Source organism: Podarcis muralis, chromosome 1 (genome assembly GCF_964188315.1).
Source record: "Podarcis muralis chromosome 1, rPodMur119.hap1.1, whole genome shotgun sequence".
Lineage (NCBI taxonomy): Eukaryota > Metazoa > Chordata > Lepidosauria > Squamata > Lacertidae > Podarcis > Podarcis muralis.
In genome coordinates, this window is record NC_135655.1 from 4,415,947 (window position 1) to 4,433,887 (window position 17,941).

Sequence of the window (17,941 nt, forward strand, 5' to 3'; positions counted from 1 at the left end):
GTAGAGATTTGAATGTTCCTAGGAATTTGTGCTCATATGGTACTGCATTGTTGACTTTAAACCCACTCCAAGCTTCATTACTCCTCAATCAAACACTTGGGTCTCTTTTCTTTATTTTAGACACTGTTGACTCTATTACTCCAGATAAAGTCCGTGGCTTGAGGGACATGCTTAACAGCAGTGCAATGGACATAATGTACTACACAAGTCCCCTCTACCGAGATGAGGTATGTGTGTGATTTTTAAGTGTTTGGTTTCAGGTATGGACAAATAATGGGTATGGCAAGGTTGGGTTTCTTAATTTAAGTGTACCTCTGTTTCCCAACATCTTGAAGATAGACTTTGTCATTGTGTGCATTCTTTGCATAGAAACCAAATAGAGTAGTTTGTGTCTTCAGTCTACTACGGAGCTGTATTCTAGCTGAGCGGGGATCTGAACGCTGGTGCAATATCCCATAGGATACAGGGCCTTTACAAAAAAGCAGTAATTGTTGCAGCCTGAGGATGAAACACGCACTGTTCATGCATAGTATGTTGTGTGTTTGTTGTACTTCTTTATAATAATTATAATAATAATTTATTATTTGTACCCCGCCCATCTGGCTGGGTTTCCCCAGCCACTCTGGGCGGCTTCCAACAAAGATGAAAGATACACTAAGATGTCACATATTAAAAACTTCCCTGAACAGGGCTGCCTTCAGATGTCTTCTGAATGTCAGGTAGATGTTTATCGCTTTGACATCTGATGGGAGGGCGTTCCACAGGGTGGGCGCCCCTACCGAGAAGGCCCTCTGCCTGGTTCCCTGTAACTTGGCCTCTCGCAGTGAGGGAACCGCCAGAAGGCCCTCGGAGCTGGACCTCAGTGTCCGGGCAGAACGATGGGGGAGGAGACGCTCCTTCAGATATACTGGACCGAGGCCGTTTAGGGCTTTAAAGGTCAACACCAACACTTTGAATTGTGCTCGGAAACGTACTGGGAGCCAATGTAGGTCTTTCAAGACCTGTAGGTCCTTCTTTAGCTCTCCCTCCCTTCTTCAGGAAGCTGAGTGGCTTCTGTGGAGCTCTTACCCAGTTCCCCTCCAGGCCCAGACCAGACAGAAACCTGTATACCTTTTGCAGTGCAACAGCATCATGTCTCCAGGCTATTCTAAGGAAACCCCAGTTGCATTTTTTCAAAGCTCAGAGCACTTTCAGAACAGGCACCACAGCTGTCCTGCTGACGCTTAGGTATTTTAAAATGCTGCTTAATCTAGCAAGCAGGGGAGGAAGTGGGCCAAGACACAATTTGCAGCTTGGGAGGTCGTAGTTTATTCACCTAAGATGCAATTGTTTTCTGCAAGGAGATATATTGCAGAAAGGGGGCTCTTGTTGTGAGAGGCTGCTGCTGCCGCCATCAGCTTGCCCTCTGCAGCTGCTGTAAATATATCCTTGGTGAGAGGATAAGCTGCTCCCTGCCCTTTTCTGCACTCTGCTTCCTCCAGGACCATGCCAGACTTGAGGTACGAACTGAGTGGTAGAGAGGTGCTTGTTCCAGCTGGAGAGTTTACAAGCAGGATTTAAAACCGCCCAGGGTCTTCATAGCAGGAGGAAAGGAATTTGGTTGGAAGAGCCACATAGCGAAGTTCCCAGTGGGCTGAAACAAAGGCTAATTCAGCCAGATGCTGCTGCTGCTGCCAAACCATCAGACTTCCTGAAATTCTGCTTAACAGACTTTGTATTTCACACATGTGCACAGCATGGATACCCTGCCACCTCAATAACTTTTACGCTTTCTTTCTTGTATGGAACTTTGTGCTGTGCACAAAGGTATCCAAATGCATATTATGTAATAATTGCCATAAAGTAGGAGTGAGACGCGAGTGGCGCTGTGGTTTAAACTACTGAGCCTCTTGGGCATGCCGATCAGAAGGTCGACGGTTCGAATCCCCGCGACAGGGTGAGCTCCCGTTGCTCGGTCCCAGCTCCTGCCAACCTAGCAGTTCGAAAGCACGCCAAAAATTGCAAGTAGATAAATAGGTACTGCTACGGCTGGAAGGTTTCCGTGCACTGCTCTGGTGTCGGTGTTCCGTTGCGCCAGAAGCAGCTTAGTCATGCTAGCCACATGACCCGGAAAAACTCTGTGGACAAAGGCCAGCTCCCTTGGCCTGTAAAGCGAGATGAGCACCACAATCCCAGAGTTGTCTGCGCCTGGACTTAACTGTCAGGCGCCCTATACCCTTACCTTGTAGGGGTGGAGAACCTTCTGGCCATGGGACGAATGGGCCCTTGCAGCCATTTTTTTACAGGCCATGCACACCTGTCACTCAAGTAAAGGTGTGGGACAAGCAAAGCTGCACCCACTTAAAGAACAGTTGGGTGAGCCTGGTTGTTCATTAGTGGTGGGGTTTGCATTTGGCACTGTTTAAATTTGGCGCTGAATTTAAGTGCCACTGCTTTTGGCAAGGATCAGAACTACCTGATGCTGGGTGATTGACAGCTAGGTGGATGAAGGTCAAAATCTGGCTCATCAGAGAAAAATCGTTGACCTCTCTGCCATAAAGAATCAGACTAGAGCTCCATGTAGCCCAGTATTCAATATTAATGAATTTTCAAAAAATTCTCATCGGATAAGAACTTTCTGCCTTTTCTCAAAAAATATTCAGAATTTAAAAGCTTCAGCAGTGGTGCTTCATAGTAAACGATTCAGAAATGTCACCTGTGGAGGACTAAACATGACATGAGTAATCCTTGAGTGGGATTGAGACTGGGTGGAGGGCTTTAGCCCTTTGTCCCCACCGCAATCACAATTGGAATTAGGGGACTTCATGTCTGTTTGCAGTAGGAAGCAGCTAATAGCAAGTACCGGGCTAGCTATTTTGCTTTTTTTGTAATAAAATTTTGCATTCCCAGGGTTAACTTTTGTGACACATCACATTTACTTTACAAATTATACTATTCAAGGGCCAACTTACATGGATCACCAAATCTTAGCCAAGGCTTGAAAACATTTTTCTTTTCTTTTTTTACTGTACTGAATACAGTACATCTAGATTTTCATATATAATCTTGTAGTGAACTCTAGCTCACGTTTATCATTAGAAGGTGTGTTAGCTACAAGGTACTGGGCAAGCTTGTGATATTTTAGTAAAGATGATTGATGAAACATTGGCAAATGATCTCTCCAACTAGGTCAGGTGCCTTCTCCTTTAGGCTTTAGAAACAATCCCTGACAGCTCATCAGCTTGAATTACAGCTTTATAATCTGGTCTCAGGGGCTTCTCTCCTGCTTGAGAAATTGAAATACACAAATGTTGGTGCAGCATGTTAGAAGCTTTTATTTTACCGGAGAAGCAGACTTGCTGATGTAAAGTGGTTCTGCTCCATTAGTTCAAAAATATGCATGTGTTTCACCAGTGTACTTTGGTTTTTCACATTGCATATTTCTTTTGCCAACCAAAGTTGAATCCGTACAGAAGGAAAGGATTTGGAATGAGAAAAAGAGATGTAAACTCGGGCACTAGATCTTGGTTGCAAAGTCTTTTATATCAACCAACTGGAATGAAAGTAGAAGGCAAGGAGAAGCTAGGTGTTATTGGTCTCTCCGCTGAGCCAAGGAAGTGGCCCTGTTATAATCTCTTCCTCTGCTGCAGCCTGATGGCCTCAGCATGTGGGACCTCTCTTAGCAGATGTGATGAAGCACATGGCATTTAACCAGGCCCTGTCATCCAGTGCCCTCTTAAAATGTGTTGGGGTTATCAGGTTGTGAACCACCCTGAGACCTGTGGGTATAGGGTGGTATACCTTTTTAATAATAATAATAATAATAATAATAATAATAATAATAATAAATAATTAATAATAATAATTAATTTGGGAGTGTTCTTAAAGCTATTTTATTGAATTTGTGTGTTATTCAAGAACAGAAATAATAAATAAGAGTATCCTAGCTGTGTGCTTGGGGCGCAGGTGGCGCTGTGGGATGCGGATGGTGCTGTGGGTAAAAGCCTCAGCGCCTAGGGATTGCCGATCGAAAGGTTGGCGGTTCGAATCCCCGCAGCGGGGTGCGCTCCCGTCGTTCGGTCCCAGCGCCTGCCAACCTAGCAGTTCGAAAGCACCCTTGGGTGCAAGTAGATAAATAGGGACCGCTTACTGGCGGGAAGGTAAACGGCGTTTCCGTGTGTGGCTCTGGCTCGCCAGAGCAGCGATGTCACGCTGGCCACGTGACCCGGAAGTGTCTCCGGACAGCGCTGGCCCCCGGCCTCTTGAGTGAGATGGGCGCACAACCCTAGAGTCTGGCAAGACTGGCCCGTACGGGCAGGGGTACCTTTACCTTTACCTTAGCTGTGTGCTTAATGCTGTTAAGGAGTTTGCACTTAAAGCATACCTTGCAAGCGTTTGATCAGTTTTCTTGGTTTGATTTTTAAGTGCTGAACTGTTATCCACCCTTCACCCAAACAGCAGTATCTGAAAACCAGGCTATTTCTGGTCTTGAGGTCTCAGCTGGCTGCTGTCAGTGAGTCATTTCATGCAAACTGAGAAAGCCACTGCCTAAAGAAATGCAAGTAAGAGTAAGCAGAAATCCAGATGCTAAATACATAGCAACATGCGGAATATAAGAAATGTGCCTTCTCTCCCCATTCCCTAACTCTTTATAACAGCTGGTAAAAGGCCTTCAACAGGAGCTGAATCGTTTGTACACGCTTTTCTGTACGCGGAATCCAGAGTTCATAGAAAAGGGCGGCAAAGTATCAATTGTGTCACATTCCTTAGGATGCGTAATCACATACGACATCATGACAGGATGGAATCCGGTTATACTCTACGAACAGTTGCTTGAAAAGGAGTATGATGACCTCGAGGACACCTGGATGAGCTACGAGGAGCAGCATCTGCTAGAAGAGTTTTACTTGACCAAGCGGCGGTAAAAGAGTCTCCTTTCTAGTATTGAGCAGGTCTTGGTGTGTTGAAATTGACTGAGTGAGCCCAGGGTCACTTTTAACAAGTGAATTGCTTTGCGCCACCACCCAGCTCCTCCCTCAGCTGTGCCACCACAATGCAACTAGAAGTTGGCTGGCTCTGGAAGACATTCCCACCCTTCTTTTTCAGCCCTTGGGCCTCACTGAGAAATACCTGCACACACAAAGGGCGCTGTGACCGGCCAGTCATGCATGTGGTACTTGAAAGGGTTCTTGAGCCAAAGAAAGGGCCAAACGTGGTGCTGGAGGTTTTTAAGCAGCAAGGCTGCCATTGGGATAGTCAGGTGGTGGAGCTTAAAGCAGGGGTCAGCAACCTTTTTCAGCTGTGGGCCGGTCCACTGTCCCTCAGACCATGTGGTGGGTCGGACTATATATTTTTTGGGAGGGGGGAATGAACAAATTCCTATGCCCCACAAATAACCCAGAGATGCATTTGAAATAAAAGCACACATTCTACTCATGTAAAAACACCAGGCAGGCCCCACAAATAACCCAGAGATGCATTTTAAATAAAAGGACACATTCTACTCACATAAAAGCACGCTGATTCCTGGACTGTCCACAGGCCGGATTGAGAAGGCGATTGGGCCGGATCTGGCCCCCGGGCCTTAGGTTGCCTACCCCTGGCTTAAACTCTTTTCTTTCCCCTATGCTGAGAGAGTGCAGTTATGTCTTAGGGCAGGATTCACCTTAGGAGCTCTGTCCACAGGAGTCCTGAGAAATGAGGTTTGCTTCCCCCACCCCGCATCTCCCCACACACACCCTGAAATGGTCCTGGGGAGTTTGGGAAGGGACTGTCAAGCTGATGTGCTTGCATGGACGGAACATTTGTGGTAGCATGACATTAAAAGTCACGTTTTTAGTCTTCCAAAATTTGTCTCCAGAATACAGTGGTGCCCCGCAAGACGAATGCCTCACAAGACGGAAAACCCGCTAGACAAAAGGATTTTCCGTTTTGGAGGTGCTTCGCAAAACGAATTTCCTATGGGCTTGCTTCGCAAGACGAAAATGTCTTGCGAGTTCCTGCAGGGTTTTTTTCCTTTTCCCCCCTTTTTCCCAAGCCGCTAAGCCGCTTATCAGCTGATCCGCTAAGCCGCTTAACAGCTGATCCGCTAAGCCGCTTATCAGCTGATCCGCTAAGCCCGCTAATAGCGCTAATCCGCTAAGCCGCTAATGGGCTTGCTTCGCAAGACGAAAAAACCGCAAGACGAAGAGACTCGCAGAATGGATTCTTTTCGTCTTGCAAGGCACCACTGTATTTGTTTTGGTGAATTACACTAATTGACATGGTACTTAATGGAGCTCTATTATTATTATTATTATTATTATTATTATTATTATTAGACTTTATATACCGCCCTATTCCCACAGGTCTAGGGCCAGTTAACTGTTTCTAATCAAAAGAACTCAAAATGTCTGTATTTTTTCCTAGATTGAAGGAGATAGAAGAGAGGTTGCATGGACTGAAAAAATCCACCATATCTAAGACACCTGCCTTAAAATTCAAGGTACAAATAAGTAAGAAATGTGCTGTTCTGCTAATGGCTCACATTTAGCAAGAAACGTTTTTCAGGTTCCACCTTGATTTATTGCTATTTATTTAATAGATTTCTAAGCTGTCACTCAAAATATAAATATGTAGTGATAAATATTTTTTTTAGAAACTTCAGAACTGCAGTTAAAATAGTACAGCAGTCAAAACATTTCAAAGCAGCCAGTAAAAAACCCTAACTCAGGCACTGAAAGCAAAAAAGGTTAACCAACACTAAAGGCAAGCTGGAATAAAGTGAGCAGGTCATATCTCTTGAGGGAGGGAGTTCCATAGACTCCATGGCCTCACCAACAAAAAAGCCCTTTCTCTTGTGTGGTCCACTATCCTAATCATGCCAGGGCCTCCATAGCTGATCTAAATGCTCCGGCAGCTTCATAAGAAGTATAGGTAGTCCTTGAAGTAGCTGGTCCCAATTATTTTAGAGCTTCAAAGGTCAATATCAGCACTGTGAATTGGTTCTTTAAGTGAATAGGCAGCCAGTATAGCTGGTGTAGAATTGATGCAATGTGGTCTGTGCTTCATTCCCACCAACATCTGGTCTGCTCCATTTTGCACGAGTTGAAGCTTCCAAACCTAAGACTGATAAGACCCACTGCTAGGCACTGTCACTTCCACAGATATTGCCAAGTCCAACAGGACCCTCAAACTACAAACTTGGCCTTTTAGAGAGAGTGCAACACTACCCAGAACCACTTGGCAGATCTCCACCCAGAGCAGTCTGCTTCGTTACCCCAGTACTTCCATCTTCTCTGGATTATGTTTCAGTTTGCCGGCTCTCATCACTCCTCGAGGCTTCTGTTCAGGCGTTCCACAACCTCCGTGGGATTAAGAGGTGGAAACAAAGATGCAGAACTGTGTTATCAGCATATTAATGACACTTTCCCCTAGTGGCTTAATGTAGATGTTAGAAAGCATGAGGGAGAGAACAAGACTTTGCAGTAGTCAGGGGGGTGGAGCAAAGGCCCTCCAGCGCCACCAACTGATTGCATCTCACCAGAAAGGACTGGATTCTACACCCCACTGTGACTGCCAAGCCCATTCTGGGAAGGCAGTCCAGAAGGAGGATACCAAAACTCCAGTAAGAATTTGTTCACATTCAGTTTCTTAATGTTGCTCTCCCTTGAAATGCAGCCCAGCCTATAATGCTCATACGTTTTTACTTATCTAAAATAACTACAAATCCAGTGAAATCAGAATCAAAACCAACAGCAACAGCAGAAAGATAACGGGAAGTCTGTATCTGCAAAACATTGATCAGTTAATGCATATACAAGCTCAGCTTCAGATTGTCTTGAACACAAGCCACATCTCTGATGATATTGAGCGGAGTTTGTATTTTAGTGAATCTAGTTCGATTTTTCTGTAAGGTCAAGTAATAATGTGTAATGCCTAAGTTTGCTTGGGACCAAGGTTGTCAAATATGAAGGGTTTGACTATTGAGGAGTTTGGGGGCCTCTGCTGTTAAGATGTCTGGAGGGTCTGTGACTCAGTGGCACATAAGAGCTTTCAGATTCAACCCCTGACATCCCCAGCAAGGTGGGTCTCCGATACGAGGGTTGGGAAAGGCTCATGCGTTGAGTTAAACATAGTTAAGCACGGCCTGATTTCGTATAAGGTATGTAGTAAGTTGATACGCAGCATGTACACATGTTGGATATTTTTATGGAACTATCTTTTCTGCTTGCTTGATGCTCTTGTGTGATTTTTTTAAAAAGAAACAATCATGCAGAGCATTATTTTTAAAGATAGTTAAGTAGTAGTTAAAAGCTTCTTCTGATTTCCCATTTGTCACCAACTGCATTTCTGCTATGGAAATGCACCAAAACCTTCTGCCTGCAGCCTCTTCCTCAGTGTAGCAGTTAGGTTTGGGGGAAGCATCCTGTTATAGAAAAGACTTCCCCATCTGTGCTCTAAAGGGTCATCTTTGTCTCCCATCCTCCCATTGAACACCTCTTTCATTGGAATTTGCTTAGACAGGCGGTTTTGAGGTATTTTTGCAAGAAGCCCATGTGGCCTTCCTATAGCTATCAAAAGATGTCAAAAGACTAGTAATTATTACACACTGTGATCTCCCCCAATTTGTAACGTACTATGAAGCGACGAGATAGCTCTACACCCCCAACCCTTGCAAAACAGAAAAACAATCCGACCCAGTATATGCTAGAAAGCTGCCTTTTTCTCTGCCTGTTAATATCAAATAAATGTCTCCTTAGGTTGAGAATTTCTTCTGTATGGGATCTCCATTAGCAGTGTTTTTGGCCTTGCGTGGCATCCGACCAGGAAACAGTGGAAGTCAAGATCACATTCTGCCCAGAACTATTTGTAACCGGTTGCTAAACATTTTTCATCCAACAGATCCAGTGGTGAGTGTTAGTGCAGTAACAAGCTTTCACCTCAAGAGCAGAGGCGGCCCTACCATGAGGCAAGGTGAGGCGGCCCCCTCAGGTTGTGGGATTTTGGAGTGGAAAAGTCAGGTGGGAGCCACGGAGCACAATCCCGGAAGGGATGGGTTTGAAAAAGAAGGGGGTTTTGTTGCTGTAGAGCTACCCTTCATTTCGATGGGGATTGCACAGGAGAACTTGACAGTGGGTTGTGTGTGCCCCAGATTTTTGTCAATGGAATTGACGAGCACACATCTTTTGGGTTTTCCGCCTCAAGCAGCAAAATGTCTTGGGCCGGCCCTGCTCAAGAGTATTTCTAAATAGCATCTTACTGAAGACCTGTCAAAGGCATTGGCTCACCAAAAATGTCCCCATTGACGCAAGTAGGTTTGGCATGTAGCACAGCCTGGCAGAACAAGCCACCTTCCATTAGGGTGAAGACAAGATGCAATACAAGGAGAGTTCAAAGCCCAATCCTTAGCCACTTCCTGCAATTGACAGCAAATCGGATGCTGGATCAGCAATCTATGCCTTCTTTATTTTTAAAAGGGCTGTGTGAGCATCATGCCTTTTTTTTTTTTTGTCTCTTTATTTTTTTTTTTTAAATTAAACTGCAGAACTTTTCTTGTGATTTGGAGCACGTGCATTGCTTGGCAATATCCAGTGCACCCAGCAATTGGTATATTAATTATCATTTGGTTTATATCCCGCCTTTCTTCCAAAAGGAGCCAAGGTCAACAACATGGGCAGCTTCTGCTGGAAACTTACAGAACCAGCTACACAAACACGCACAATGCACACTGCAAAAGGGCATGTACAATTTTAACAGAATGCAGCAAGGGCACTTCTAGAGCAGCCTTAGACGCTATGTTTAGTGTACTTCTAGCATCTTACTTTATTTTTTCTCAGTTGTGTTGAAATCAGAGGGAAGTTGTGGTGAAATGCTCAATATCCGTGAAATTTTCTTTTAAACACAGTTCAGAGACATTGGGAGTAGTTCATGTAATGAACCCTGTCAGCAATGACTTTTGTTTCTGCAAAAGGGCTTCCCTCCCCCTGCTTTGTGCCCCCCCCATCTGCTCTGTGGGGATTGGGAGAACCCCAGAACATGTGGAGGGAAGGAGAGGGAAGATCATTCCATCAGGCAAGTTGAAATCCTTGTACAGATAGAACCCCTTAGCAGTGTGAACCAGCTGCACATACCATTAACAGACACTGAAGCAGCAGCTATTTGGGGTTTCACAGATGTGGGGTAGCTGTTCTTGAAATTTGAAAAAAAAATGCATCTGTCCAGAAACCTTCCCTTCAGTCAATTTCTTCATCTTTAATGCTCCAGTGACTTTAGCAAGACTTCTGGGAGCAAGGAGCATGTGATCTCCAATGTTCCTTGGTCTGGAATGATTGCATGCTGTTTGTTACTTAGTCACTCGTTAGATGGAGGAGTTTAGAATGCCCAGTTTTAATACAAAGAAAAATAATCGTAACAAGTCTCTCCCATAAAGCATTCATTGTTTAGAATAGGTCCATGTCATAAGGGCCCTGAGACAAGAGTGATTGTCCTTTCTAAGTATTCAGATTGCAAATGGAAGGAATAAGAGAAGTGAATTGTTGCCTTCCACTCAAGCCCTCCCGTCTCTTCTTCTTTACAGGCCTATAGACTAGAACCTTTAATTCTGAAGCACTATAGCAACATTTCTCCAGTCCAGATCCACTGGTATAACACCACGAACCCTCTACCTTACGAGCACATGAAGCCAAGTTTCCTCAACCCGGCAAAAGAATCTACCTCAGTCTCTGAGAGCGACTCTCTCCCAACATTGCCCAGCCCAACAACATCCCCTGTCCTGGCTCGGCGGCACTATGGGGAGTCCATAACCAATATAGGCAAAGCAAGTATAATGGGTAACTATTCTTGAAGCCTTGGAAAACCTTGTGCCCCTGTGTGTATATCATACCCTCCAAGGAATAAAATGATCTCAGGTCGGCAGTTCGAATCCCCGTGACGGTGTGAGCTCCCGTTGCTCAGTCCCTGCTCCTGCCAACCTAGCAGTTCAAAAGCATGTCAAAGTGCAAGTAGATAAATAGGTACCACTCCAGTGGGAAGGTAAACGGCGTTTCCGTGCGCTGCTCTGGTTCACCAGAAGCGGCTTAGTCATGGCGGCCACATGACCCGGAGGCTGTACACCGGCTCCCTCGGCCAGTAAAGCGAGATGAGCACCGCAACCCCAGAGTCGGTCACGACTGGACCTAATGGTCAGGGGTCCCTTTATGAAGCTCACACAGTGACCTGATGGGGGGGCACAGCCCCTAAGACGCCCTGGGCACCAAAGATGGGGGTAGCTAATATCTATCTTTGGAGAGATTTGCCCAAGGTCACCCAGCAGATTTTGATGGCTGGACAGGTATTCCCACCACCACCACCAAACCTGGGTTATTTTCACCCTAAAATCAGGGCCGGGGGACATGTGGCCCCTCCTGGTGTTGCTTGGACTCCAGCTCCCATAAGCCTCAGCCACCACGGCCAGTGATCATGGGAGATGTAGTCAAGCAACCACTGGAAAGCCACAGAGTTCCCATCCTTGCCCTCAGTAATAATCTTCTGAAGTTTGCAAAATAGCATTGGGGGACGGTGTCATTTTCACCATTAGTATTTTGACAGCTTAAAGGTAAAGGGACCCCTGACCACTAGGTCCAGTCGTGGCTGACTCAGGGGTTGCGGCGCTCATCTCGCTTTACTGGCCGAGGGAGCCGGCGTACAGCTTCCGGGTCATGTGGCCAGCATGACTAAGCCGCTTCTGGCGAACCAGAGCTGCGCACGGAAACGCCGTTTACCTTCCTGCCGGAGTGGTACCTGTTTATCTACTTGCACTTTGACGTGCTTTTGAACTGCTAGGTTGGCAGGAGTAGGGACTGAGCAACGGGAGCTCACCCCATCGTGGGGATTCAAACCGCCGACCTTCTGATCGGCAAGTCCTAGGCTCTGTGGTTTAACCCACAGCGCCACCCGCGTCCCTTTTTTGACAGCTTATATACTGCTTAATTGCAAAAGTCTCTAAGTGGTGCCTAGCTTTTGTGCCATGAGATTCCACATGGTGCTCATGATTGCAGTGGAGGTGCTAATTGGAGGGAGGTGGTATTTTCTCTATGTCAGGAGGAAGTGGGTTGAGCACACTGCGAAATGTGGTATCCCCACAATGTCTAGACTCCCTGCAACAAGAAAGCAGCAGCTCCTCCTTGATCATATTATAGAGTGTATCTAAATGTTAACATTTTTATTGCCATCGCACTCTACATTTAAAAAAAACAAAAAACATAATTTTATTAATCTAGATTTCCAAGATTGCTTACAAAAGAGAACCGTAAAACAAATATAAAACAGATCAGAAACAAAAGCAGCTATCATAACGAAAGCAAAAATACAGAAAGCAGTAGATATAAAACCAGTTAACATTTTAGACTTAAAAAAAAAAAATAGATTGCCCAGGATTTTAACACTACATCAGTGTTCCCCAACCTTGGGCCTCCAGCTGTTTTTGGACTACAATTCCCATCATCCTTGACCACTGGTCTTGCTAGCGAGGGATGATGGGAGTTGTAGTCCAAAAACAGCTGGAGGCCCAAGGTTGGGGAACACTGCTCTACATTATTAAGGTGTTCACCTAAAATTGTAATTAGTGAACCCTTTGAATAGTGGTACCGGGTGTCTTTTCAAGATTAGCATCTGCAGTATTGTAGCTTGTACTCTGTCCACAAGGTGGCAGCAGAGTCAGATGAAAAGGCCAACATGATCGTGTGGGGAAGACGTGGCTTCTGGTTTGGGGCAGAGGTGGCTTGTTTATCATGACACGTTTTTTTTGTCCCGGAGTGCTGTGTGACTGCCAAGTTGAAACTCCCCTTGTGTTGTGCTGAATACAGGAGCTGCTAGCATCGGGAAAGGCCTTGGAGGGATGCTCTTCTCGAGATTTGGACGTGCCAGTGCTCCCGCTTCCCAGGCACTTGAGGCAGGAAAAGAAGGGCCAGAACTGGAGGAGAAGAAGCCATCCTTGAGCCAGGCGTCCATCGCAACTCAGGCCTTCCCACACAGCAGCTCTGGCTTCTTAGATCCGACAAGTGAGCAAAAGCAGCTTTGGTGGTCTGCAGAAACCCTAGCCTTGGCTTCCCCTTTTTCTTCAAAAGGGAAACTTTTTCAGGGTGTACATTGAAAACAAATGGGCCATGTGGGCTCTTGCAATGGAGTCCCTGTGCATCTGTAGCAGTCTTAAAGATGGTGTATTCCATTCCTACAAATCTGGGGTTCCTAAAACTGCCTCACGCCTAGCTCCCTAAATCAAGCATGGTAGAAATTCCAGCCTTCCCAGGCTCACCTGTTTTTCTTGTTCTTGGAACGAACAGTTTGTGTAGTCCTTGCTTTTTTCTGATTTCCCCTCTTTCTCCAAAGACCCATGGCTTGAAGGGTACCATTGTTTACACGGAAGGGTACAACTTTGAAACATCACAGCTGCCCTTGGCTGTTCCCTGCATTACACTTGGTAGGATCTGGCCGATGGGCTGCTTAGTTCCAACGGTGCTACTGTCACAGCCCCCCCCCCCCCCATATTTTGGGATCCATATCAAATCAGGAGGTGATTGAATAGCTTAGTAAGTTGTTGCCAGAGCCCCTACCCCAATACGCACAAGCAAAGAACAGAACTGGGAGCGCTGTGTTGTTCTGGCAATAATCTTTTGTGGTTTTGTTCTTCCTTCCTTCCTAGTGGACCTGGAGCACAGGATCGACTTTGAGCTCAGGGAAGGCCTGGTGGAGAGCAGGTACTGGTCTGCCGTCACATCACACACGGCTTACTGGTCATCCATGGACATTGCTCTCTTTCTTCTCACCTTCATGTACAAGCAGGACCAAGAGGAGGAAGAGGAGGAGGATGGCATCAAGTCACACTTAGAGCCTGTTTGATTGTAGCCTCAGGGGTGGGTGGGGGGGTAGGGGGGTAGGGAGGGAGAGGATGAAACTTGACAAGTGGCACAAAGCAGCCTAAGTTCAACTTCTGTTTCTAAGGCATGGAGGTTTCAGGTTTAAATGCATGTCTGGATTCCTTCCTTCCAAGATTATTTCTCCATTGTGGCACATTTCCACTTCAGTGCTAATTGAGGCTTTCCCAGAAGGCTGCTCTCAGTTCCCCCTCTTACAGCCTGTAGCGGCACCGTCAGCATCCATCTCCCCAGCTTAGCATAACTGCTGTTTAACAGAATTCCTTTTTTTAAGTGCAAAGATTACTCTGGTTCCAGAATTCATTTTCATTTCAGAAAAAAACGCCTGCAAACCTAAAACTGCCATGCTCTGTGTCCTTTGTATTGGTAAATTAAGAAGCAAAGTGGGTATCATAGTTCTAATCTGAAGTCTGTTGCTCCAGGTTCCATTGAAATTCCTTTGGGATGGCAGACACAAAGGGGTGTGCTAACACAACTCATCCAGAAACTAAAACAGGCATGAGGCAAATATTTTGAAATACTGTAATTATAATTTATTATTACCTCTGACTAACCGTTTTGTTTCACTCCAGTGTGTAAAAAGCGTTACTTTTCTACTGTTTTTTCCCCGTTTTTTGTTTTTGTTTGGGGGAGGGCATAATTTAAAGAACCACATTTATTTTCTACAGTGTTAAGACTTTATTCCTGAAATGACATATCTTTGTACTATTCAAAAGGAGCTATGGACACTGTGGCACACTTTTCAGTATTTTTTCATTAAAAATAAACATTTGTGGATCACACAAACAACACTTGCTAAACAGTTCTTCTCTGTGGGTAAGTAAAGTCTCTGTGGAGAACAGGCTCCTTCCTGCATAGCGTGCACTTTGGAGAACTTGCAGCACTTCATTTTCTTCTCAAATTCTAAAATGTTATTTAGCAATTTCAGTGCAAGCAATGGTGGAAGCTGAGTCCTGAACTTCAACTTCCTCAGTCATCAAGGAGTGTATTAACATAAGCATACGGCCCTGGACATTTGGGCCAGCATTCCCTAAGCTTGTGCCTTCCAAGTATTTTGGATCACACCTCCCATCATCCCTAACCAGCACAGCTGGAGAACACCAGGTTAGGGAAGGGCGGATTGAACCATTTTTAAGAGACTTGGGAAAGTGATGCTAGCCAGGATCCAAAAAAGAGCATCCGTAGTTTTGTCAGCTGTTTTTCTTAACAACTGCTTGCAGTGCCAGTGAGACCCATCTGCTTTCAAAGGGGCCACTTTTGTGGGAAGAACAGCAAAAATCAGCTTCCAGACAGGCTCCCCGTTCACATACATATCCCTCTTCTCAGTATTTCATGTAGCATTTTCGAAACGCATAAAGATGGTTGCTTATTTGCCTTAAATGTGGATCTGAGTCTCCTTTTGTCCTGGCTCACCCCAGCTAAAGGAGACAGACGTCTGATAGCTTTTATTGATACAAGAAGCGCTCGCAACAACTCCCGTGGTGCTCCGGGTGTGCACACCTCTAGCCACTGAGCAACAGTCCCCCACAGATGTGCGCCCTACCCCTCTGCCAGCTTAAGTAACCTCCCCTGACAGGTTGCGCGCCTGCAACCTGAGACCTCTGCTGCGTGGAAGTAACCAGGCAGCAGGGCAGGGGGAGGTGGGGAGTCTACTGACCCATCTCTCACCTTAACGCCACATCCTGCCCACCTTCCTCCGTCTTGCCCTGACTCTCCCTCCCCCTGCCCTGGTGCCAAAGCCCATAAATTGCTGGTCCCCTCTCCTGGTCCCCTGACTCCAACATACACTCTTCAGAGGCCTGCTAGTCTTGATGACACCTTTCTACTTTGTATTCGACACAATCAACATAAATAAAAAACTGCCGATAAAACAGATTAAAGCACAGAAAACCACACTAGCACATAGGAATTACAAACAGCAATAAAGCAATTTAAAACCAGCCCACAAGCATATTTAAATCAAAGCTGAAAGTCGTTACTGAAAAGGGCAGTCCTTGGAAGAACAATCTTCTTACAATCTTCAGATATCAGAAGTATAATAACCGCATGGAAATGTTATACAAACTGGCAGTCTGAGTGTTACGTTGCAAATTTGGTAGTTTGGTAGAATGGCAGCATGCTTGAGGGTTTTGGGAACCGGGTGGGTATCTTCAGTAGTTGATTGTTGTGTGTTGGAATGTCAAAGGTTGCTTCATTTTCTGTCACTTTGGAATGCAAGCGAGTTTCTACCATCTTAACAGTCATGAAACGGGCTTAAAAACAGACTCTGCTGAAATCCTTTCAAGATCTGTGATTATCTCAAATTTGTGAAGGCAAAGCTTAATGTCAGAGTGATTTGGAATGCTTATTTCTCTGAAGGAACAGACAGTAAAAAAGAAAACATGGCACAGAACTGGAAAAAAATCACATGCTGTAATCTTGAGTTGTGCCCAAGGCCTGGTGCAAGATTTAAGTGTTGCTGAGCTAAACTAAAGCGCTATGGCAGTGCTTTAGTAGAGATAAGACTCAGGTTCATGGGTTTGAGCCCCACGTTGGGCAAGAAAGATTCCTGCATTGCAGAGGGATGAACTACATGACCCTTGGGATCCCTTCCAACACTACAATTATATGATTCTAAACACATGTAAATGGCTGATTGCCAAGAAAATCCAACACGTTATATCAGGCATAGGCAAACTCGGCCCTCCAGCTGTTTTGGGACTACAACTCCCATCATCCCTAGCTAACAGGACCGGTGGTCAGGGATGATGGGAATTGTAGTCTCGAAACAACTGGAGGGCCGAGTTTGCCTATGCCTGCTTTATATGCTACCTAATGCTGAAAGTCTCATAAGTAGCTTACAAAAATCGACACGAAAACAAGCAATAGTGGGAAGCACCAAACGATTTTTTTATACTGGAATGCCGCTCTAGAGGTCTGGCAGTATATAACCATGTCTCTCAATCCATCTGCTAAGCAGAACATCATCCTCTGCAAGATAACCGGGCCTGGTCAAATGCTCTTCTCTGATCCACTTTTGTATTTATATGGCCAGGAAAGCTGCCTGTTTTATCTCTGGCCTTAAACAGTGTGCATGAGTCAGAATGAGTCCTCGCTGCAGCCCTGGTTTTGGCTGGAGGAACATTGCATTGTCCGTTACCTTCTGGTTTCTTCATTAACCAAAAGGCTGCATTTTTCTCTTCCTTCCCGCCCTCCCCAACCTCTTCTTGTTGATTCATCCTCAAAATATGTTTTCTATCCAGAACATCTATTTTAATGGTTCTCCCTTGTTTTCAAAAGTTTTTTCTTCAGCAATGAACTCTCCCCTCACTCCTTTCCCTTACAAATTATTAGCCTTTCAAAACGGCACCTTCTGTAAATCATTTTCCCGGGTAGCCACTGATCTATAATCCTTGATCTCCCATTGCACTGTGGCCTGTGGGTCCAGTTTGATCAGGTGAAGGATTCCAGGGTCCCATAACCTCTCTTATCACGTGGTCCAGCCCCAGGACCCATGCAAGTGTTGCACCAGAATCCTGACACAGCCTCAGAAATGAAAACCACTGAATGCAGGGGTGTTGGCTTAAATATATATATTAAAAAGTGCATGGCATAGAAGCCAAAGACTAGCTTTCCCTTGCTACTGGTGAATTGCAGTCAGGCCTAGATAGTTGGGGTTAGAGGAGAGGATCTCCAGGCACGTTTGAGTCTTGGTGCCCTCCATTGCCCATGGCCATGTTGGCAGGAGCTGATGGGATCTAATGTCCCAATAGTTGGAAGGCACCAGGTTGGGGAAGCCTGCATTAAGGCAGAGATGGTGGTGGAAGCAATAGAATAAAACAGGTTTTACAGATTGATTTTATTCTATGAACTGCCCTGAGACCCCCAGGTATAGGGTGGTATATAAATTCAATAAATCATCATCATCATCTACTGATGTTACCTCCGAGGATGTGGACAGGCTGCTTGGACGAGTGAAACCAACCACCTGTCTCCTGGATCCTTGCCCATCCTGGCTTATAAAAGCTAGCCGGGAAGGACTGGGCGATGGGCTTCGTGGGGTGGTGAATGCTTCCCTCCGTGAGGGAGCC

At 45.5% G+C, this 17,941-nt stretch overlaps 1 protein-coding gene across 5 annotated transcripts in view; it reads left to right on the plus strand.

Moving 5' to 3' along the window:
• The window catches only part of DDHD1 (DDHD domain containing 1), a 41,564-nt gene extending 26,904 nt beyond the window's left edge, over nucleotides 1-14,660 (plus strand). For 2 of the 5 annotated variants that reach the window (XM_028708115.2, XM_077936039.1), the window contains 7 exons: nucleotides 121-227; nucleotides 4,638-4,900; nucleotides 6,388-6,463; nucleotides 8,721-8,870; nucleotides 10,538-10,790; nucleotides 12,804-12,998; nucleotides 13,640-14,660. In XM_028708115.2, the coding sequence (XP_028563948.2) occupies nucleotides 121-227; nucleotides 4,638-4,900; nucleotides 6,388-6,463; nucleotides 8,721-8,870; nucleotides 10,538-10,790; nucleotides 12,804-12,998; nucleotides 13,640-13,836 (1,241 nt within the window). In that variant the 3' untranslated portion in view covers nucleotides 13,837-14,660. Of the gene's footprint in view, nucleotides 1-120; nucleotides 228-4,637; nucleotides 4,901-6,387; nucleotides 6,464-8,720; nucleotides 8,935-10,537; nucleotides 10,791-12,803; nucleotides 12,999-13,639 lie in introns of those variants that run through there. The other 3 variants (XR_013394640.1, XM_077936078.1, XM_077936123.1) reach the window with 3 other exon arrangements.
• Nucleotides 14,661-17,941: the final 3,281 nt, after the last annotated feature.